A 23,747-nucleotide genomic window follows, 5' to 3' on the forward strand; every position below is an offset into this window, starting at 1 on the left:
TGGTTTGGATGATGGAATTGATGGCTTTGTGGACAATATGATGCCAGGTGGAGGGACAGACAGTGTTCAGGAAGGACAGAGGCTGTTGAAGGACAGAGGCTGCAGAAGGACCAAAGACAGATTAGGAGAATAGGCAAAGAAGCGACAGATGGGTGTCAAGAAGTGTATGGTCAAATGGGTCAAAATTCTGCTCCTATGTCTTACGTAATCACTAAGTATTCTCCACGACTTCTCCCCTCATTTTCGTCTGTGGATGTTCATCAGGCTTTCAGGCTTAATTTTTCAATCTAAAGCAGTTGTTTCAATGTGACAACTATCAATAACATTTAAAAAAATCAATTAAAGGGGACCAGGGCCTTTCTAACCCAACAAATTTGGCAGGAACAGGTTGACAAAAAAAATTACATATTAAAAAAAAATGGGGGGGGGGGCAGGGAACATTTATGTGCAGATTTCCCAAAGAATGCTGTAGAATGTAATTGGAAATAGCAAATGGGTTTTCTTCTCTCTTGTCCAAGATGCTGCATATATTAGAAGTTTTAACCTTTTTGATTAATTGAGCCTGATGCTATTTTGACTAAATTTATTAAGTGAATTACGTAAAAAAAAAAAAAGCAGCATCCATCAAAGATCCTCACCACCCATGCCATGCTCTTTTCTTGCTGCTGCCATCAGGCAGAAGGTGCAAGAGCCTCAGGACTCACACCACCAGGTTCAAGAACAGTTACTACTCCTCATCCATCAGGTTCTTGAACAAAGGAGGATAGCCTCTCGCATTTAAGGACTCTGTTATATTGTATTTCATGCTTCTTATTTATTGCTATTTATTTATATCTGCATATGCACTGTTTGATTACAGTTAACAATTCCTGATGGTTACAGCTTACAGTTATTGTTCTATAGCAACCTCTTTGTCCTGGAGAAGCCCTTCAAGTAATTTTCAGGTCTCAGGGAACCCCTGCGTAAAACTTATTATACCCACAGCTCACGGTACGTTAGCCTGATCAGTAAGTTGTAGATATAATAATCCAAAAATAATTGTCAATGCTCTTTTTGAGTAGTGAGTGAATTTTGAGCCAACCTTGCTTGAAAAAAAACCAGGTAGTTAAGCTTAGTTTACCTTTCTTGAAATTAATCTCTTTCTTTCCCTTTCATAAATTTTAAAAACTCATAAGGCAAACATAATAAATTTCTTTTAAATAACTGGTTTAAGCCAAAATGGGAGTTAGTTTTTCTAAAGATGGGCTCGGTAGATTTAATCTAAATAAAGGTTGTAAATTGATTTTAATTAATGCTACTTACGACATGAAAATTTATTGACAATGTTGAATAGCAAAAGCTACTAAAAACCATAAACCAAAGGCATATAAATAACTAAATGAGAAAACTGCAAAAAATATGAACAGTTCACAATACAATTCACTTCTAACCTACACAAACCACCTTTTGCAATGTTTACAACAACAGCAAAGTGGCAAACCAGCAGCTGAGTTGCAGTGTATAAAAGTTCCTTCTTTATAATGAAAATTTCCCTCCAATTCTAAACTACAACCGGTAGAGTTTGTTTGCTCCCTAAGTCATTTGGCGGTGCGCAAGGGCAAGTTGGGAAAGGTTATTCGGGAGGGAGAGGCTGACGTCATAGCTTGAGTTGGGCAAGTCCATTCAATGCTTGGAAAACACAACTTCACGCACCTCATCAGCCTACTGTCCTTCCTTCATGCATTACAACACTCACCAATTACCAGTCTATTGTCCCCCCTCCATGCAATACAGCACTCAACAATTACCAGTGGCCTCCCCTATCTCGCATTCAAAACTGAGAATGGACTTAACCAAACAAGCATGGTCCTACTGCGCACTGTCATACTGGGCTGAGAGACCGCTAACGAGATTGCTGCTCGGTCACTGCCCACCACCGCGAGCACTAGCACCACGTAACATGCAAAGTTCAAAAAACGCCGTTGTTTTTTTTTTAAACCATGATCTCTCGCAGAACCCCTAGCGACCTCTCATATCACCTCCGGTTGAGAAACACTCTTCTATAGATTTGCTAGGTATGCCTACAGAGAAAGAATCTCAGGGTTGTACGTAGTGACATGTATGTACTCTGATAATATATTCTACTTTGAACTTTTTTTTGAACTTCGATTAGTAAGTTAATTGGTCATTGTAAATTGTCCCATGATTAGGTTAGGGTTAACTTGAGGGTTGCTGGGCAGTGCTGCTCAAAGGGACTATTCCACACTGTATCTCTAAATAAATAAAAGTATATATGGCCAAGAGATCGAACCTGCAGAAGTACATCAAGCATGGTCTTGCCAAGCTCTTGTATAACTGCGATAAGAAATCCTTTACTCTTGTATTTAAATCATCTTTTAAAGAAGGCCCACATGCCACTTGCCTTACTAATTCCAGCTGAACTTGCATGTTAGTTTTCGGTAGCTTGTGTAAAGCATATCCAGTTCCCTTTGAATATTAAAATTATCCCATCTCTCCATAGTGAAAATATTCAGCTTTGTGTTTATTCTACAGAAGTAGATAACATCACAGCCTTCCACTGCCTTCTCACCCGAACAAAAACCATGCAAGAGCCCATTCCTGAGCTTCTATATGTGGATGACTGATGACTGTGCTCCTCTCATGCACACAGAGGCTGCAGTCACTCAGTTTGCCAAGGCTGCAAGGGTTTTCAGGTTAACAGTCAGTCTGAAGGAAGCAATGATCCTCCATCAGAAGCCCCCCCCCCCCCATGGTGTTTACAACCCACCTCGTATCACCACTGACGACCACCCTCTCACCACAGTTGAGCAGTTCACCTACCTGGGCGGTGTCATTTCCAACGATACTATGGCAGTAAGGGATATTGACAATCGACTCACCAGAGCCAGCAGTGCCTTCGGGCACCTCCAAAAATATGTGGGAAGAACCACCAGCTGCGGCTGTCCACAAAAATTCAGGTGTATGGGGCTGCCGTCGTCACAACACTGCTATACGGCTCCGAAGTCTGGGTTTTGTACCGTAAGCAAATCTATCTGCTCGAGCACTTCCAGCAACGCTGCCTCCACTCCATCATGGGTATCAGCTGACAGGATTGTGTCTCCAATGACGAAGTCCTGGGGAAGGCTCAACATCCAAGCATTAAAGCCACTTTGCCACTCTAGCAGCTCTGCTGGCCAGGCGAAGTGCCTCACAAGGACAACTTCAGGTTACCAAAAGCAGTACTCTACGGAGAACTCTCAGGACAAGAGAGATCAAGGTGCCCCATGCAAGAGGTACAAAGACCAACAGCAGCTCTCTCAGGCAAATATAGAGGTTAGCAAGTGGCAACAGCTGGCTTGTGACAGAGACCGCTGGAGTACGCTGATCCATGGAGCAGTCAAGAATTCTGAAGAACCCAGAAGAGCGACTGCTGAAGAGAAGAGGAGATGCAGGAAGGATCCTACTACGCTCATTTCTGCATACCTCGACACTGTTTTATCACCCCTTGTTCAATCCCTTCCGACCTATGTTCGTGACACTTCTCACGCTCTTAAACTTTTCGATGATTTTAAGTTCCCTGGCCCTCACCGCTTTATTTTCACCATGGATGTCCAGTCCTTATATACTTCCATCCCCCATCAGGAAGGTCTCAAAGCTCTACGCTTCTTTTTGGATTCCAGACCTAATCAGTTCCCCTCTACCACCACTCTGCTCCGTCTAGCGGAATTAGTCCTTACTCTTAATAATTTCTCCTTTGGCTCCTCCCACTTCCTCCAAACTAAAGGTGTAGCTATGGGCACCCGTATGGGTCCTAGCTATCCCTGCCTTTTTGTTGGGTTTGTGGAACAATCTATGTTCCGTGCCTATTCTGGTATCTGTCCCCCACTCTTCCTTCGCTACATCGACGACTGCATTGGCGCTGCTTCCTGCACGCATGCAGAACTCGTTGACTTTATTAACTTTGCCTCCAACTTTCACCCTGCCCTCAAGTTTACCTGGTCCATTTCCGACACCTCCCTCCCCTTTCTAGATCTTTCTGTCTCTATCTCTGGAGACAGCTTATCCACTGATGTCTACTATAAGCCTACTGACTCTCACAGCTATCTGGACTATTCCTCTTCTCACACTGTCTCTTGCAAAAACGCCACCCCCTTCTCGCAATTCCTCCGTCTCCGCTGCATCTGCTCTCAGGATGAGGCTTTTCATTCTAGGATGAGGGAGATGTCTTCCTTTTTTAAAGAAAGGGGCTTCCCTTCCTCCACTATCAACTCTGCTCTTAAACGCATCTCCCCCATTTCACGTACATCTGCTCTCACTCCATCCTCCCGCCACCCCACTAGGAATAGGGTTCCCCTGGTCCTCACCTACCACCCCACCAGCCTCCGGGTCCAACATATTATTCTCCGTAACTTCCGCCACCTCCAACGGGATCCCACCACTAAGCACATCTTTCCCTCCCCCCCCCCCGCATTCCGCAGGGATCGCTCCCTACACAACTCCCTTGTCCATTCGTCCCCCCCATCCCTCCCCACTGATCTCCCTCCTGGCACTTATCCGTGTAAGCGGAACAAGTGCTACACATGCCCTTACGCTTCCTCCCTTACCACCATTCAGGGCCCCAAACAGTCCTTCCAGGTGAGGCAACACTTCACCTGTGAGTCGACTGGGGTGATATACTGCGTCTGGTGCTCCCAATGTGGCCTTTTATATATTGGCGAGACCCGACGCAGACTGGGGGACCGCTTTGCTGAACATCTACGCTCTGTCCGCCAGAGAAAGCAGGATCTCCCAGTGGCCACACATTTTAATTCCACATTCCATTCCCATTCTGACATGTCTATCCACGGCCTCCTCTACTGTAAAGATGAAGCCACACTCAGGTTGGAGGAACAACATCTTATATTCCGCTGGGTAGCCTCCAACCTGATGGCATGAACATCGACTTCTCTAACTTCCGCTAGGCCCCACCTCCCCCTCGTACCCCATCTGTTTCTTATTTTTATGCACACATTCTTTCTCTCACTCTCCTTTTTCTCCCTCTGTCCCTCTGAATATACCTCTTTCCCATCCTCTGGGTCCCCCCCCTACCTTGTCTTTCTTCCCGGACCTCCTGTCCCATGATCCTCTCGTATCCCCTTTTGCCAATCACCTGTCCAGCTCTTGGCTCCATCCCTCCCCCTCCTGTCTTCTCCTATCATTTTGGATCTCCCCCTCCCCCTCCCACTTTCAAATCCCTTACTCACTCTTCCTTCAGTTAGTCCTGACGAAGGGTCTCGGCCTGAAACGTCGACTGCACCTCTTCCTACAGATGCTGCCTGGCCTGCTGCGTTCACCAGCGACTTTGATGTGTGTTGCTTGAATTTCCAGCATCTGCAGAATTCCTGTTGTTTACGCAAATGCCTGCATCCGTGTCCCTACTGCTCCAGAGTCTGCGGATCCGGAATTCGCCTCTACAGTTACAACGATCATGCCGCCACTCCTGAGGATTCTTCCTCCCTCCTGATCTTCGCAAGCGAAGAACTAGCCATCACCATCAGATAACATCAGTCTTCCACTTTGTACGCTGTCTGTCATATTTTTGCCCACTCACTCAGATTGTTTTAATCCCTTTGAAGCCTTTTTGCATTCTTGGCACTGCTCAAGATCCCACTTGGTTGCATCTCATCAACAAACTTTGCAATAATATATTTGGCCCAGTGATGTAGATTGCAAACATCTGGCTCCACACACTGATCTTGGTGGTACCCATAGCAAGGATCCATTTATTCTTACTTTGTCTATATAACCGTAGTTCTGACATGTTCCAATCTTGTTTTACAGTCTCAAGAGCAGCATTGTCAAAAGCCTTCTGAAACTCTAAATAAATCACAAAGGGTACAGTTCAAGGTAAGAGGGAAAAGATTTAAAAGGGACCTCAGGGGCAACCTCTTTGTAGAGAGGGTGGTGCATAGATAGAACAAGCTGCTGGACAAAGTAATTGAAGCAGATACTATAACGTTTAAAAGACATTTGGATAAGTATATAGATAGGAAAGGTTAAGAGGTATGTGGACCACATGTGTGCAAATGACTGAAATGCCATTAATCTACTCTAATAGATGCATCCTCAATAGACTAATAGATTTTCATTTCACAAATCCACATCAAGTCTGCTCAGATATTTTCTAAATGTCTTGAAATCAAATCCTTAGCAATAGACTCCACCACTTTTTCTACTACCAATGTCATGCTAATAGATCGGTAGTTCTCTGCTTTCTCCTTCCTTCCATTTTTAAAAGTGAGGTCACATTTACCACTCTTCAATCTGCAGGAGCCATTCCAGATTTATTCATGCTCTTAACAAATTTAACCTGTCAAATCAAAGTACATTTGCAGATAGACAAAGGTTAAATTACACAAATTACAGAAAAGCTGTATAGGATTACAAGCAATTCATCATTATTTTCTACAAGTTATCATATAAGATAAAATATAGTAACTTAAATTAATTATTTATAACCGGCAATAGGAGGACTTACTGGTGAATGCAATCACATTCTCAGTGCTATTTCTTAACTCCAGAATGACATTTGGGTGTGATGGATGAACCATATAAAGGTTATAACTTTTCTCAGAGAAACCTTCCTGTAACTGAGAAAATAAAAATTCACAAATTATTTTAGAAGAGGACCTATAGAAAGGTGTATGGGGATGAAGTTAGATGAGACGCTTTATTAGAGAAAAAAAATCCAAAGAATCAAATTTCTCTTGACCCTATAAGTATATAAAAAAATTAATGTTTTAAAGAGACTGGAAATAAAAAATGAATAAAATGTCAAATATATAAGAGGCAACATTCTTCAAAATAGAATGGATTCATAGTAGGAAAGAGATTGCTAGATACAAAGTATTCATTCATTAGCTTTAGACTTGGAAGTAGACTGATAGGGTTCTCACTTACACTGGGGAACCATCAATCCTGCATGTACCCCATCACATTGGTGCCAAAAGCATGATTAAATTGATGTCCACTGTTCTGACCCACACTAAATTATTTTGTATCTAAGCCAGCAGTCTATCACTTATTCAGCATGCAATTAAGATAGATTAAGGCATCACAATTAATTCTATTCTCATCCTTACTTGATGCGCCCAGAAATCTAATTCTAAGAGACAGCACTGAATGAAGGATATCCAATCAGCCTTTTGACCAGAGGCACTGCAGTACAACTTTGTTGCCCATTTGCTAGAATCAAAAGATGCAATTTCACATACATCGTAAGTTTAGGGCTAATCACAGTAGTGTCTCTATAGTGTAAAATGATCATGGGTCACTGGTCAAGATATCTTATTATTGAGGATCAACACAGGAATAAACACAGCCCAAAATTACATATTTTTAAGAGTAACCCCCAAGATTGATTTTGCTTTCACTTCTTTACTGGACCATTAGAAGGTATGGCACTTTCTATACATTCTTCAAGTAGTGTTTGTAATAAAGTAAAATATTAGTAATGAATACATATGGCATAAGATCTATTTCTGACGGTATGAAAATGCATTACTGCACTATCAGAATATCAGAGCTGAACATCCTAGTTGCAACCTTTTATTTGTACAATTCTATTTAAAAAGGTTGAGTAAACAACAATCTGAGCAGTTAAATATGTAATTGTTTATGCTATTAACAATAGCTAAAACAATCTGCTTTAATTATTACAGTAATTGAACAGAGTAGTAAAGTATTTTCTTTTAATACTTACAGAAACATTGTTTTGTGTTGGAAGTTCACCCCAGAAAAGAAAAATTGACCGGGACATGGTGTTAATGGAAGATGGTTTTGGACAGTTCTCCCTGCATATTAATTCTTCCTCCCATAGTATTTTGCCACTTTTACCATCCACAATAGTAACCTAGAGAACAAATCAATATCATGTATTGATATTCCTAGCAAAAAATATATATCAAGTCTTAAAAACTACTTTCTAAATTAATGTTGATCTTATTATTTAACTTCATATGGTTAGTAGCTGCTTTATGTTCTTCTACCAGACACAAATTCCTCCTTTTCTAATTCTGTCTACTCTTCTGTCCCTACAAACTGTTCTCCATTTTATGACACTTTCCATGCAACCAGAGATACAATTCCTCTTCTTTCACCACTTCCCTTTACATATTCAGGGACTCTACAATAGTCTTTCCAGGAGAAGCAGCAATTGGCACTTCCAGTAGAGTGTACTACATTCAGAACTCTTCTACAGCAGAGAAACCAAATGCAGGTAGGGTGATCACTTTGACAAGTACCTACATTTAGTCCATAGGCGTGATCCTGAGTGTCCAATTGTCTGTCACTTTAAATTTCCATCCCACTCTCCTTCTGACTTAACCACCAATGGCTTCCTGCACCGACCCTCAGGAGCCACCACAAGCTGGAAGAATAACACCTTTGTGGTCTGTAATGATGGTTTTGGGGGTCAGAGAAAGTTTAGGAAGAGGGATGTGGGGAACTAGAGGACATGCTGGAGTCTAAGTCTCCGCTCTGCATTCAAACACCAGCGGCGAGAGCACGGTCAGATTTTGGGCCCACAGACCAGTGAGTATATTCGAGGTCCCGTCAGTAGCAAGACAGGAGTTCGAGGCCTGGAGTTCAGGCTCTCATCCCGGGTCCTCATTCAACATTATCTGCAAGTCCTGGATTGACACTGCAGATCCAAGCCGAAAGGTTGATCAGCTGTCCGGATCGAAGTCCAAAGGTCTATTGGAGGTTCAGATCAAAACCCAAAGGTTGATTGGAAATCCAGAAGTCAAGGCCCAATAGCTGGAGCATGCGTCTTTGAATCTCTGTGAGTACGCCGGGGAAGACAGGGCCCAGTAACTGCGAATCCACAAGTCCACCAGAGGCTGAAGAAGACAGCCTGTCCTGGAGTTAGAGGACTACGAGTTGCATTGGGGGATGGGTGGGAAGGAGGGAAAACACAGCTTGTTCCACTGGTATTGCTTTGTTGCTTGCTATCTTCTAGTTTGTTGTCTCTGGTTGTTCTGCTAAACATTGTGAACATGCTATATTGGTGCTGGAATATGTAGTGATACTCCCTTGCACATTCACAAATATTTCACATTTAGAACGGCACATTTTACCATATGTTTTGACATTCACGTGAAAAGTAAATTAAAATCTAATCCAATATCATCTTCCAAATAGACACAACACAGTCTTCTGGTCTCAATTTTACATAACTCCTTTCATTCTGAATCGGAACTGGCAACTTCTGCCACGCATCCGTTTTTTTCTGTTTGGCTCAGTTTTTCTCTTTCTCTATTTTTACAGCCTATAAGAAACTTAATCTGCTTTTAACTTCTACATTAGCCATTTGGTCTCACCCAATGTCATATTAGATTTTTTAAAACAATGAATGAATGTCTGTCAGGTCAAGCGACAACTCAACTCTTTCTAAACTCTAGAGCATGTAGTGTCTGTAGGTCTGTACAGTAAATAAGTAACCATTAAAATGTGAATGTCTGTGAGTGGATAAACACTAAGAATGTCTATCTGCATTTGGGCTTATTGTTTATGCATGTAAACATTAATATGCTTTTGAAAGTCCAAGGAACATTGTGTTGGGACATGAGTTAATGAGGCAATGTCTAGTTGATTTATGACGACTGTGTTAATGGACAGGCTGTGTTGAGACAAAAGATCAAAGAGTTTCTCTGGTTCTTGTGAGGCTTGTGACTATATTGGGCTGCGTTTTCACAATTTTCTTTGAACTTCAAGTGGAGCCGGATTGCGATCAGTGCCTGTGACCAAGGGGTGATTTCATGAGCAAGTCAGAAATGAGAGTTCCCCTGCCAACAGCAACAACCAAGTGGTGAGTAAGAAATGTGAGCCCAGAAATCTTTGTGACTTGCTATGTAGTACTTTATGCTTTCTATTCTATGATAATAAATTAGACTTAAGTTAATTTGTTGTGCCTGTATGCTTATTATCACATTTAATGGACACTTGAATGGTTGGGTCTGATTAAACAAGCCCATTACACCCTATCACAAATACTTTCTTTCTTCGACTCACCCCACATCCCATCTTCTCTGCAACTGAAAACTAAACTTGCTTTCTTTCCCAGTTCTGGCGAAGAGTCTGGGACTTGAAACCTTCTTTTCCTCTTACCACTGAAGCTATCTGATCCATTTCCTGTGTTCTCTGTTTTATTCAGATTTCCAGCAGCTGCAGTTTCTTCTTGATTTTCACTTAAAACTCTAGGCTCTTCTCAGCAGGGAACTCAATTTAAAATGCTATAGGAATGGATTCACATCCAATCTACTAGAGTGCCCAGCTACAGACAATTCTGTTTCAATCAGAATTTAGTGCAGTTAATACAAACACTCTACTTATTTAAAATGGCATTTAGACATAATGTTTAATGAACATGATTAGTTGTTGCTCTTATGGACAGCATGCAGATCCAGAATTTAGGAGACGCTCTCCTTTGGTCGGGGTTGGAGTCAACCAAGGATGTTTCGTCCCATCTGTCTATGTGATATGCAAGCCAGCTCAGTATGATATGGAGAGCAAGCTGTTGCCCATGTAGCAGGCACCCCCTCTCCGTGAACTCAATGTGGGACTGCATTAGGGACTTCAGTTCTGGATTTTCCCCCCGGGTTTACTCCCAAAGCCTTCCCCATGAGTGGATAGAGCCACAGGGCAGCGGAAGTTTGAGATCAGAGTTTTCCTTCTCCTTATAAGCTCTCAACCACGGCTGATGAACTCCCTCTGCCCAAAGCTACTGGTTTTAAGGCACATAACCTGCCTTTATCCCTTCTCCTATCAGGAGAAACACTTCTGCTCGGCTTAGTAGCTAAACTACACATGAAGGCCAGGAGCTGGACTTGGTTGTCAGAGGTTATTTGAAAAGCACGCCATTGGGAACATTTGATAGGCAGTGGGAGATTATCCCCACTATCAAACCCGGCTACAACAACCTTACAGGATCGTCCAGAATTTAAAATGTTCAAATAATAGCTACAGTTTATTCCTAACAATCTCCCCCTCCCATCCACACATCCAAACCCCAGAAATGAAAACCAAATTAATTAAAAATTAACATTGTTTTGCTTGAATTTTATAAAACCCAAAAGTTTCCCATGTATCTTTGACGAATACAGATGTTTCTTTATGATATGGTTCTTATACAACTTCAGCCCAATACAAACATTGTTGACTCTGAATTTATTGCTACTCAGTCACATTAACCAACCGTATATAAATTTGCACTGAATGCTGATTTTGGCAGGGATATCTGTATTTTGAGAATAAGGATCACAAATTGGACTGATTAAATTATCCCTATGAATGGCAGTGATTAAACCATTATAAAGATTGATAAAATATCATTATTGCCTAACTGAATGGGGAGGGGGAGAGGTTGATGCTTTGCTGCTGCTTCTACGTGGGAGGGGAGAGGAGGGGGCTTTGGGTTCTAACATTTTTACTGTCATTCATTCTTTTGGGTACTCTTCTGTTTTCATGGATGTCTGTGAAGAGCAAGAACTTCAGGTTGTATATTATATACATTCTCTGATATTAAATGGAACTATTTGTTTTGTTAATTCATAGAAATATTCCAAGTGATATTACATAAAGGTATTTATTATAATCAAACCTTCTTCTTGTCCTTTTCAATGAAATCTTCAATTAAAAAATCAAACACATCATCCATGTTAAAATAACCAGGTAATGGCACCCTGTAAATAAAAATCTTGCATCATTCCAAAAAGTATTTTTATATACTATTTTTAAATAAATGCTGTATAAAGTTATCTTGTCAAAAGTAATCTACTCTTATTTCCTTCAACTTAAAAACAATATATCGTAACGAATCAACACATTTTGAAATGCCGTTCATCACTTTTTCTAAAAACTTTCAGTAAATGCTTGGCAAAGGATCCCAAAATATTGGCATAAAATAAGGCAATTTTTCCCACAAAGTCTATGCTGGCTCTAAGTAAAAACAGTGCAGCCCATCCCCCTCTCTGCCTGCTCCCCATAATGCGGAAATATTTTTTCTATTTATCCAGTTAATATGGCAATTGAATTTATTGCCATTAATTTTCCATCAGTGCATTCCAGATTGTGATAACTTACTTCATTAAGAACCAGCCCTGAAGCATATTGGAGGGTGTTGAGTTATATTCTCTCTCAATCTTCAATGGTTTAATGGATACAAGCTCAATCTTTCCTTGTACAACAATCCTATCATTCTGGGGATCAGTCTGGTAAGCATTAACTGCATTCCCTCAATGGCATGAAATACTTTCTTTCTTAGATAACGAGACCACGGCTACACACAATACTCTAAGTGTGGTCTTACCAAAACCCTGTTCAAACGAGCCTTGCAAGACTAGTTGTTCAGTTGTTATTAAACTATTACTTTCATCTTTTTCCTGCTTTCTTTGACTCTTCCTTTCTCTTTGTACAAGTTCTGGGTTTGACTGTGTTTCCTGCATGCACCCACAATGCAACCAAACCACCTCCTTCCTAAGGTCCTCCCTTTGTTCAAGTAGTTTTGCATGCTGATCTTTAGTGCCAATTTAAACAGAAAGTGCTGGATACTAACATGTTGGTTAATGTTTCAGTTTGTGACCTTTCATCAGAACAGGTAAAGTTCAGAGATAAGAGTAGTTAGAAGTTGCAGCAGAAGAAGCAGTGAGGAAAATGAAGATAAGATGAATGGTAGAATAAAGACCAGTAAAGATTGCAATATTAATGTGGAGGAGGAGCCAGATGAAGGAGGTTGATGGTAAAGTTAACAACAGAGGACAAGCAGATGCTAGAGGAGATGCAAGCAGGTGTTGTTACCAGAAGAGGAAGAAACTAAGCCTGAGATACAAAGCTGGAATGGCTGAACTGAATATTAAGCCCAGAGGATTATAATGCATTTAACCAAAATATCTTTCTGGACTCGACAATGAGCAACTGAATCAGCCGAGAACTGATGAAATATCAATGGCCTGAAATTATGTTTTTCTTTCAGATATTACCTTTCCTGACACCTCTGCTATCCATTTTGTCTTCTATACCAGATTTTCAGCATCTGCAGGCTTTTATTTGCCCTTTGATTCCAATTTGCCAAATCAGATTCTTAAAATTGGCTTTCGGTTCACCTACTTTTCTCATAAAGTAGTCCATATCAATTTCATAACTATTGTGAGCTCATGATATAATGCTTGTTGCTTTCCAACTCTTCCACCACAGAATCCTGTTCCACATTTTTGTACAGAAGCAAGTCCTCCTTCCTGCTGGGCCAGATATCCTCCTGAATACACCATTATTTTCTTACCCGCTTTGCCTCTTTTATTATCTTTGTCCATATGAACAGATGAATCCCCTCACAAGGCTAACAATCTCAGAATTTGGATGTTTCTGTGACTTTCCAACAAATTTGCTCCTCCTTTTCCTTTTCATTGTTGAGCAATCCATAGAATACATCCATTGATGAAATGGTACCTTTATAGATTCTCCACTCTTACCAATTAGATTGTGCTTCCCTGTCTAGGCAAGCTCCCTCTCCAAAGATGTGATATTCTCTAAATGAACACTGCCCCTGAATGCCACCCATCCTTCCCCATGTACCATAACACCCCAATCCTGCCTTCTCCACCCCAGCCATGACTCTGTTATTATTATAACAGATGAATCCTACTTGACTATTTATTATGAGAGCCATTGTTTTCTATTAATATATGGTCTCTGGAGCAGGATAAGAATAGCACAGCCACGTACTGACTCACAGCTGACACCACTGCTTACATCTCTGCTTTATATAACCACACAAGTACAACCAGCCAATACAAATCAACTGAGGATCTACAGGATATTAATAAAGTAAGGTCCTAAACTTTTAATATTGTCATTACTACCCACATCTACTGTTTTAGTTGGAAATTAAATAAAAATTTACCCTTGAATCTGCGATAGATTATGATACCAACAGGTCTGCAAGCTCTGTCCATCCAAAAGCTCAACTGTATCATTTGTGCTAATTAGCAGTTTGCCAGCATTCTTTCCCGGGACATGCACCTGCTGAAGATATTTAGTAGTCTGGGAGCTGGAAGGGAGAAAGATGAAGGGACGAAATAATAAATGTTTTAAAAGTTAACAATTCAGACATTACTCCAAATTGCTATTAGTTATATTTAATTTCACTGATGACCAACAATTGTTAAATGTTCTCATATAAAAAGGCATTAGGTCTTCAAAAAAGAACTCACCAAATAGAAGGTATTTTCCTTTAAAATATTGTAAGTTTTGTTTTCAAAATAACTAACTTGATTTAATTTATGGTTTCATTGTTTGTTAGCAGTAAGAACCTAATATTAGATATGCACAAACAGAAACTCACCTGTACACTTCTACCATTCCAGACATGGTATCAGTCTTTTTCTCCCATTCGGGATCTGATTTCTTTAATATTGGATTCAGTTTTGACGTTGAAAGTGGCAATCCAGTTGCTTGAGCATAAATATCTTTTAGTGCCACTCCTTGCCCATTTCCTGGAAATTTAGAAAATTAATTTGTTATTTTAACTCCATGCACTAGATGGTCTATGATCTGCATATAAAGATAAGTAGGTGGCAAGAGGCCAGGCACATTTAAATATGTCAAAAGTTCAAAGTGAATATACGTACTTTGATAATAAATTTTCTTTGAACTTTTGACATACTTAACCAATTACCTTGCTATGGAAAAGGTGTGTTACCCCTAGAAATTTCTTCATATTTATACTTCAGTGAACATCACTAATACATGATTGATTGACTGGTGACTATTATGTTCCTGTTTGTGGGAGTTGCTGTACACAGGCAGGTTTAGGCTACTTACAAAAACTAAAGAGTTTACTTGGTTATTATCATTTAGCCAATCCTATCACAATGTCCTGAACATATGGATCAATATTGTGCTTTCTTAAAGAAATGTAGTACGTATCCTCACTCTGTAGTAACAGTCATGATCCAGTTTACAACGATAGTTTTCTTTATTCATCCCATTAAATGCTGGAAGGGAGAAAGATGGAGGGAAGAAATAACAGATGATCTCCTTTCAACCCAATCTGCTTTAGTGATAACCCTCGCGGTCTCTCACTACGTACAACTTCTTACCCAGTTTATGATCAATGCAGACCTACAGGACATTACTGTTGTTAGCAAGTATAAAATGATTTTTGCTTTACAGATATATAGGCTCATATAATTTAAGCTGTCTACCTCTTCTTTGCAACTCAGACACATTTTTTTTAGTTGTTCATTCCACAATTTAAGTAGGTCCTTAATGATCATCTATAGTTGTTTACCAGATAATATACTAACCACTAGATAGCTTTTGAAAAGAACTCCAGTCAACTTTAATATTAAATGCCCCCCCCCCCAGTACTAGATATGATTGTACCTTACTTTAATGTCAATCCCATCCAACTTTCCTCAGAAAACGACAGTAACATCCTTTTCTGAAATAATGTTTTGGCACTAGAGTTTCAGGAAAAAAAAGCAAGTTCTACATGAACTGGGAAGAGATTGACTAGGTGGGCCTTGACAAAGTTTGAAGGTAGAGCAAGCCTGGACAATTTTCCATGTTACCAAATCAAGGATGTTGTCATAATCTCTCTTGAAGCAGGTGAAGAACATCTGCAGGTGCAAATCTTCAGCAATACAAATGTGATCTTATCAGAATCCAAACCTTCATTTTATCTCTATACTTTTTGGTGTCACATTGACTGAACCAACCTGGCTGGATGTTTGAATGTGCAATTGTAGAGATCATGGGTGGCACCATCCACTTGGGATATGTGGACAAAGGTGGTCAAGGATATATCCAGCTAGTTCTCAGTATGCACTTGGTAATCAGTACCTTAGCTGATGAAGGGATATTTTATTCTGATTTGTAGGATCATTTTCCTCTGACTACAAAGACGCTGCTTTTGGTATTTAGCATGCATCTCTGTGTTGCAGCATCACAGGATAGCTGTAATTCACTGTTGGGTTGAACTGATTGGTTGTTAAATCAAGAAAAAATAAAGTATGCGCTCATTTCACAACTAACCTCAATCCCCAATGTTCACAGCACATTACTCAAAACCATTAGGAAGGTGCTATTTCTGGAAAACCTTTTAATCACCTAATCAAGCATTGTACAGCCGATGAATAAATTGAAATTCAATGACAAATGTTTTGTGAATGAAAGCAGCTTCATACTAAGAAATAAGCAGCTTGATGATTTATTTTCATTGTGTCTGTTGAAAATGAATGTTGGTCACGCTCTTAAGAGAATTTCTCAATCATTTTTCACAAAGATAGGCAGAGAGAGCTGAAGTTTAACATATCAACAAAATACATACTTCTCTAATTGTTTACCATTGTAAAGTACAAGTGAAATGGGCCATTGGTCGCCAACAAAGGCTCAGAATGATCCCAGTCAAAACTACCAACTACACATAGACCCCAAACAACAGAGAATCTGCAGATGCTGGAAATCAAAGTAATACACACAAGATGCTTCAGATGCTGCCTGGCCTTCTGAGTTCCTCCATTGTTTTGTATGTATGACTACACATGGAGGCAAGTTTTGCTATTGATGCTTCATTGTCAAAAATCCAACACCTGGTGTTTTGGCCGACCTGAAGAAAATGGAATGAGCTTTTCCAGAACCTTATTAATTGTGTAATTGTATTTCAAGAAATTAAAAGTGGCAATAAGCACAAATAGAAACACAAATATCTTAGCAGTTACCTTGAATAAAGAGAATATAGTAGGCCCCAGTATTGGTAATATGAATCAGGGGACTGGAAGGCATGAAACCTTTGGTAATATTGCGGTACACTTTTTCACCAATGGGATCTCCATTCTTTCCAGATATTAGCAGGAAAATCAATGTATTAACTGAGATACCCTAGGAGCAAAAACACAGAACTCATTCTAAATGCATATGTAAGGCTATAGACAAACCCTGCTCCTCAGTGTCTAGGGAAACCCCGCAACCAGCCAACCACGTAAGCCAGTTTATGTGGAGGCTGCATAAATGCCCAATTCACAGGTCAGACAGAACATCATAAGCGGTTCAATACGTATACTTTATAAATCTTGCCGTGAATATCGGTTAACAAAGAATACACTCTAAAAGAATAAAATGAAAGGCGCCAAAGTTCAAATGGAGTTTTAAAAGTCAGTGCACCTAAGGCTTTGTTGGAGCTCAATATCCCGCAGAACCTCAACCCTCCGTCCTTGGCCTCCGACGACCCGCACGGGACCACACCTCGGGTGGTCAACCAGAGCGCCTCTGATTGCGACCTTCCTCCGTCTTCTCCACCCGATAAACCCGCCAAACCACATGGTCCCCAGCCATATGAGACAGAATATCACCCACAAAAAGAATAACATAGACACCCATTGGTTCGTTCTCCCCCTTATCAATAATATAACCCAAACAAGCAGGGGAGAGAGAGAACTCCTTACATCGCAGTTATTATTACAGAAAAGCCATTTTATATAACATACAAAGAAGCCATTTTAGACATCTCAGCAGCCATTGTAACCAAGACCCAGTTACACTCTGCCCCCACCAAATAAAGTCATGTCCTCATGACATTAAAGGAGTTCACCAATCCTCCTTGCAAAACACATAACCCAACCCAGGTGCATAAAGCAGTGACATAACTTCCCAGGGCGGTAGAGATCACACCTTGTTCTCCCCGTGCTACATAGGTCAACCTCTCCGGGGGGGGTTCCTACTTCTCTGAGACCTCTGTACCTCCTCTGGTGACCCTTCCGGCTCAGACACCACTGGAGATATCTCCGGTCTGCTTGCCAAATCCTCTCTGAGTCTCTTACTCATGCCCCCACTGCAACCTGGAGCCTCCTGTCCTGTGTCTAGACACCCCTGTCTCTCCTTCAGGCTCCTGCAGTAACCCAGGCTGCCCACAGCTAGCCCCCCCCAGCCCCACCTCACCTGCCTCAGTGGGCCAGGAGTCTCTTCATCAGCAAGGGGAAGTTAGTGAAAAGCAGCATGCAACACACCTTCATCTCATCATCCTTTGAATCCACATTCTTCTCCCTTTCCTTGATTTGTAGCTGCTGTTTGGTTTTCTCCAAACTGGAGCACTTGGCCTGAGCTGCCCCTGCAGCCTCTTCAGCCTCCTGCAAATCGAGGCGTCAGCTTCTTCACTAACTCCTCTGCTTCCAGCCGCAGTAGTTCAGACTCACGCTGTGTGTTCATCTCTATCTGGGACGCAGTTACACCACCAGCTTCTTCCAAGCTGTTCTGGATCAATTTCTCCAGTTTCTGCTGATCCTTTCGAAGGTTGGTCATTGTTTCATCTCTCTGGATTACTTCACCAGTAAATGACTGCAGTTTCAGCTCGGAATTCAGTTTCCCCGTCTTCACTTTGACAAGCGTAGACTCCAATTCTTCAATCTTTGTCCCAAAATTGCAGCACTCAGTCTCCAGCCTGCATCCCTGAGCGTTCAGTTCAGCGGTGCAAATTTCCTCTCTCAGCAGAACAGTCACGAGCTGCGTCCTTCTCCAGACTTGGCACTCATCCAAATAAAGTTTTACTTCGTTAACCCCTAGTCGCCTGGGATCCCTCACTCGCCTTGCTTCATAGTCGTCCAAGGCGAATCCCACAGAGACACACCAGCACTTATTTAAACAGGGCAAACATGCAGCATCCTACAAAAATCCATATTCCGGACGAGCCCCCAGAATGTAAAGCTATAGACAAACCCTGCTCATCAGTGTCTAGGGAAACCTTGCAACCAGCTAACTACGTAAGCCAGTTTATGTGGAGGCTGCGTAAACGCCCAGTTCACAGATCAGACAGAACACCATAAGCGGTTAAATACGTACACTTTATAAATGTTACTGCGAATATCGGTTAACAAAGAATACACTCTAAAAGAATAAAACAAATGTAACTGGATCTTGGATACACTGGCTGCTGAGGTGTCTAAAATGGCTTCTTTGTATGTTATATAAAATGGCTTTTCTGTAATAATATCTGTGATGTAAGGAGTCCTCTCTCTCCCTGCTTGTTTGGGTTATATTATTGATAAGGGAAGGAACGATCCAATGAGTGTCCATGTTATTCTTTTTGTGGGTGATATTCTGTCTCATATGGCTGGGGACTGTGTAGTTTGGAGGGTTTTTCGGGCAGAGAAGACGGAAGAAGGTCGCATTCAGTGGCGCTCTGGTCGACCACCTGAGGAGTGGTCCCGGGCAGGTCGTCGGAGGCCGAGGACGGAAGGTCGAAGTTCTGCGGGATATTGAGCTCCAACGAAACCTTAAGTGCACTGACTTTTAAAACTCTATTCGAACTTTGGCGCCTTTCTTTGTGTAAGGAGTTTCTTCTTTCATGTTACTTGCTGACGCTAATAAAATGGTTTCTCTGTAGTGTTGTAATAAAATGGCTTCTCTGTAATTTTAACTGATGTGGTAATGTTCTCTGTAGCAGCATGTTTGGGTTATAATTAGTGATAATGGGACGTATTCGTTTGCTAACCAACTGGGATAGATGTTATTCTTTCTTGTGTATGTGAAAGCTGTTGTTCACGCGGGATTTGAGGGAAAAGGCGCGAGGAGGATGAAGAGAGAAGAGGTGGCTTGAGGAGACGGTTGCCGGACCCGCTAGGCCTGGGCTTGGGGCAGGACCCCAGGGGCCAACTAGCGGAGGAGGATCAGCGAAAGGGCATCAGTGGGCTCCAACGTTTGTGCACTGGACATGTTTATGAGATTATTGGCGCCTTTTATTTGTTTTCCTTTTCTTTTGTTTCTCTACTAACCCCATACTTAGATATAAAATCTTAATCGTTTAACCACACATTGTGGACTGAATGTTATTTTGGGGTACTGAGGTTAAACAGGGGACACAACTCGCAGCATCCACCCAAACAAGAGTGCTAAAGTATGGCCAGGGAGGGGCCCCACCCCCGCGATCATGCCACTAGATGCAATGAGTCTTACACATACATATCTGCCAGTCATATTCAACGCAACCACCTTGTACAAAGTCAAAAGTGCACGTGCTTGAAGTTAATGTAGTAATTATCAATTACTTTACAGTTTGCTAATTCTTTATATAAATGACCACACGGTATTGACTTCTTAAAAAATTTTATTTAGTGATAACAGTTTGGAGTACAGGTTTCCCCTGCCATCCGAAGGTAAAGCGTTCCTATGAAACAGTTCGTAAGCCGAAATGTCATAAAGCGAAGAAACAATTACCATTTACTTATATGGGAAAATTTTGTGAGCATTCGCAGACCCAAAAATAACCTACCAAATCATGCCAAATAACACATAAAACTTAAAAATAACGGTAACATATAGTAACAGCTGGAACGATATGATAAATACACAGCCTATATAAAATAGGAATACTTCTCTACAATCATTGCTGCACTGGTCTCCGTAGCGAAAATCTCACGCAAGCACTCTTGGCAGAAACACTCTCTCCAGTAACCTTTAAGCTATGAAGCTGCCAATTCATACCAAATAACACATAAAAATACACAGCCTATATAAAGTAGAAATATGTATGTACAGTGTATTATCACTTACCGAAATTGGGAAGACAGCGCCAAGCACACTGATAATGGTGTTAGGCTGAGTCGTTGGAGGTTGGGGTGGTGAAGTGGCCCCCAACCTCCGGACCGCCGACCGATACCGATCCGCGAAGAATGCAGCGGTCGTCGGAACGCACCCAGCACATCTTTAAGAAAAAAGCCGAAATAAACAAGCAAATTAATTAGGTGCCACCCGGCACGTAAATGTCGGCCCAGATCAGAGGAGACACAATTGGCAATCGCCTCTGATCTAGGTCGACATTTACGTGTCGGGTGGCACCTAATTAATTAGCTTGTTTAATTTTGGGTTTTTTTCTTAGATGTGCTGGGTGCCTACCGGCTACCGCTGCATTCTCCACAGCCCAGGGGTTGGGTTGCTTTGTTTCCATCAGGGCTGGCAGGTCATCTTCTTCTATGTCTGCCTGCCTCAATGTTGAAGGTCGAGGTTCGTCGTCTGCTGTGGCCGATGTGGAAGGCTTGCTTGACTGCTTAGCCTTACACATTTTTCTATCATACAGTTCTTTGTAAGCACTCAAACCATCTTGCAAATATGCCCTAAACCGACATACCCTTTCAAAATTAAAGTCGTACTTTATCATTGCAGCGAAAATCTCACGCAGTTGCTTCACGTTCAGTTCCTGGGCGTCTTCACTTTTGGTCCGTTTGCTACTGCATTCGATTTCGATTGTTATCCTTTCCTCTTCCAATTGCATCAGCTCTTCATCTACCAGTTCTTGGTCAAGGGATGCCAAAACCTCTTCAACATCATCTTCCTCACCTTCCACATGCCAAACTCACTTTGTCCTTACTTTGTTCACCACGATCGAAATGCTTAATTATGTCTAGTTTTACACTAACACCCAACGAGCTCTTTTAGGCTTTTCCAATACCTTAGAAGTCACCTTGCTAACGGCTGCTCACGGGCACGTGTTTAAGCAATGCCGGCTAGAATGCAGTTCCGGGGGAGGAGCTCGGCTGCTCGGGGCGCACGCTGCCTTTTAGCGCGCGCTGCTTTTTTCGTAACAGTGAAAACACCTTCTGTTAGCGAATTCTGTTAACTAATGTAGGTCTTTCATAACAGTGAGGTTTCGTAAATCAAACGTTCGAAAAGCGGGGGACACCTGTACCGTTTCCTACTTCCGGTCTTTTGCACCACTCTGCCACAGCAACCCCCAACAGACTGGATTAACCCAAACCTAACCATAGGATAATATACAATGACCAATTAACCCACCCGCTATGTCATTGGACTGTGGGAGACACCGCAGCACCCGGAGAAAACCCACACATTCCACAGGGAGGACATACAGACTCTTTACGGAGAGCGCTACAATTTAACTCCAAAATACAGAATGCCCCCGAGCTGTAAAATAGTCATGCTAACAGCTACGCTACCGTGGCACGCTAATAAATGGCATTGATAAATTTTGAAATTTACATGGCAGTCCAATGGTACCAAGCTTAGATATCAATCAAGTTGCAAGATAGAGATAGGCCAGAAGAATGTGCAGAAAAGTGGCAGATGGAATTTAACACAAAAATAGATGCAATTCACCAGCAAAAGAAATGGGAAGTGGCAACGTATACCACATGTCACAAATCTAAAGATTTGTGCAGGAACAGAGGGTCTGGGGATTGAGTGCATTGAACTTTGAATACGGCAGAACATTAGGAAAGAGTAGTCAATGAATCATGTGGCATCTTGGGTTTCATAAATAGATACACAAAATAAAAATATAGTTATGTTACAGAAGAGCTTAGGAAAGCCCTGTTTAAATTATCAGAAAAATCTCATTTGGTTCTGGTAACTACACCTTAGGAAAGGTCCTCAAGTATTTGAGATGATGTAAGGCAAGAGATCTAGCAATAAGGTTAGGCTAGAGAATCTGTTCTCCCTAGGGAAAAGGAAGCTGAGGGGAGATTTAATTGATGTGTGTGAAATTATAACAGATGTAGACAAGGGAGACAAAACAAAAGCTGTTGTTATGAGCCAGTAATTGAAGAGCCAATGGACACAAACTTCACACTTCGGGCAAAAATATAGAGAAATGTGAGGAAGAACCCACAGTTTGTTTTTATATAGCAAGTGGTATTAAACTGGCATTCTTAGCCTATACGAGTCACTGAAGCAGAGACTATTAATGATTCAAGAAGAAAATTAGATACGTAGGAGATCAATAACTTTGCAAGGCTAGGTGGCCAGAGCAGGAGAATGAAACCCATAGGATTGTTCTACACAATTCTAACATGGCTCGAGTGGGCAAATGACCATGTGGCTCAAGATGGCTTTGGTAACTTCTAAGTTAAAGAAAGGCAAACTACTTATTATTATTGTTTCTCCGCACAAAAAAGTTGCATATTTGGTATGCAACAACCACAGACATTCACCTTGTTGCAGTCAAAGTAATTATTTCCCATACCTGATCAGCAGGTACAAGAAACAGCAAAAAATCTCCAACTTCATCACCATCTAGATCTGGAAGCACCAGTGCAGGACTAATCACTGAAAGGTCAGCAGCAAGACTGGTATTGAGTCTCCACAATGTTTCACCTTAAATATAATGCACAAGGCAAAATTTTTAAGTATTCATGAAAAATCAAATGCCAAATAAAGGTTTAGATTGGTTTTAGAAATTACCAGCAATCAACATGCTGGATTATCCACTTCTCTTATAATTAAACCATTAAAATCTTAACTTTTACATTTTCTGCTATTGTATTAAGGTGGACACAATGCAAAATTAAAGTACATGAAATGCATGTTGAGTAACTTGACAGAATCTAAAAAAAACTGCTTATGTGAAAATTAATGGGCCAGATCACAAGGAACCACACATCATTCAATCTTGGGCTTCGTAGCACACCTACATTTGTAAAACACCTACAGGTTCACAATAAAAGCAAGTGTTGCACTTCACCATCTCTGATTACTAGGTGATATCCTCTCCTCAGTAAGCAGAGAAGAGGTACTCGACTCCCCATTCTTTGCCATCAAAGTGAACAGGAGCAGGAGGGAGCATCGTGGTTGCTCATTCTTTGGCCATCATTAACACAAGAATATCTCCAAGTCTGAGGAAGGACATATCGCAGACCAGTCCTTAACGAGTTGAAATGTTGCCACCTCTGCTATTTCTTCCTGCATTCTTACCACCCCTCCAATTTCCCTGTTTCTTCGCACTTCTA

General features: G+C 41.3%; 1 protein-coding gene across 3 annotated transcripts in view; it reads right to left on the reverse strand.

The window, feature by feature from the left end:
* The window catches only part of fam234a (family with sequence similarity 234 member A), a 37,360-nt gene that overhangs the window by 5,477 nt on the left and 8,136 nt on the right, over positions 1–23,747 (reverse strand). For all 3 annotated transcript variants that reach the window (XM_072268554.1, XM_072268552.1, XM_072268553.1), the window contains exons 5-11: positions 22,985–23,115; positions 16,737–16,896; positions 14,357–14,507; positions 13,916–14,062; positions 11,618–11,699; positions 7,721–7,870; positions 6,497–6,608 (exon numbers count right to left, since the gene is read on the reverse strand). In XM_072268554.1, coding sequence (XP_072124655.1) covers positions 6,497–6,608; positions 7,721–7,870; positions 11,618–11,699; positions 13,916–14,062; positions 14,357–14,507; positions 16,737–16,896; positions 22,985–23,115 — 933 coding nt within the window. The remainder of the gene's footprint in view (positions 1–6,496; positions 6,609–7,720; positions 7,871–11,617; positions 11,700–13,915; positions 14,063–14,356; positions 14,508–16,736; positions 16,897–22,984; positions 23,116–23,747) is intronic.

This window comes from Mobula birostris, chromosome 9 (assembly GCF_030028105.1).
Source record: "Mobula birostris isolate sMobBir1 chromosome 9, sMobBir1.hap1, whole genome shotgun sequence".
Lineage (NCBI taxonomy): Eukaryota > Metazoa > Chordata > Chondrichthyes > Myliobatiformes > Myliobatidae > Mobula > Mobula birostris.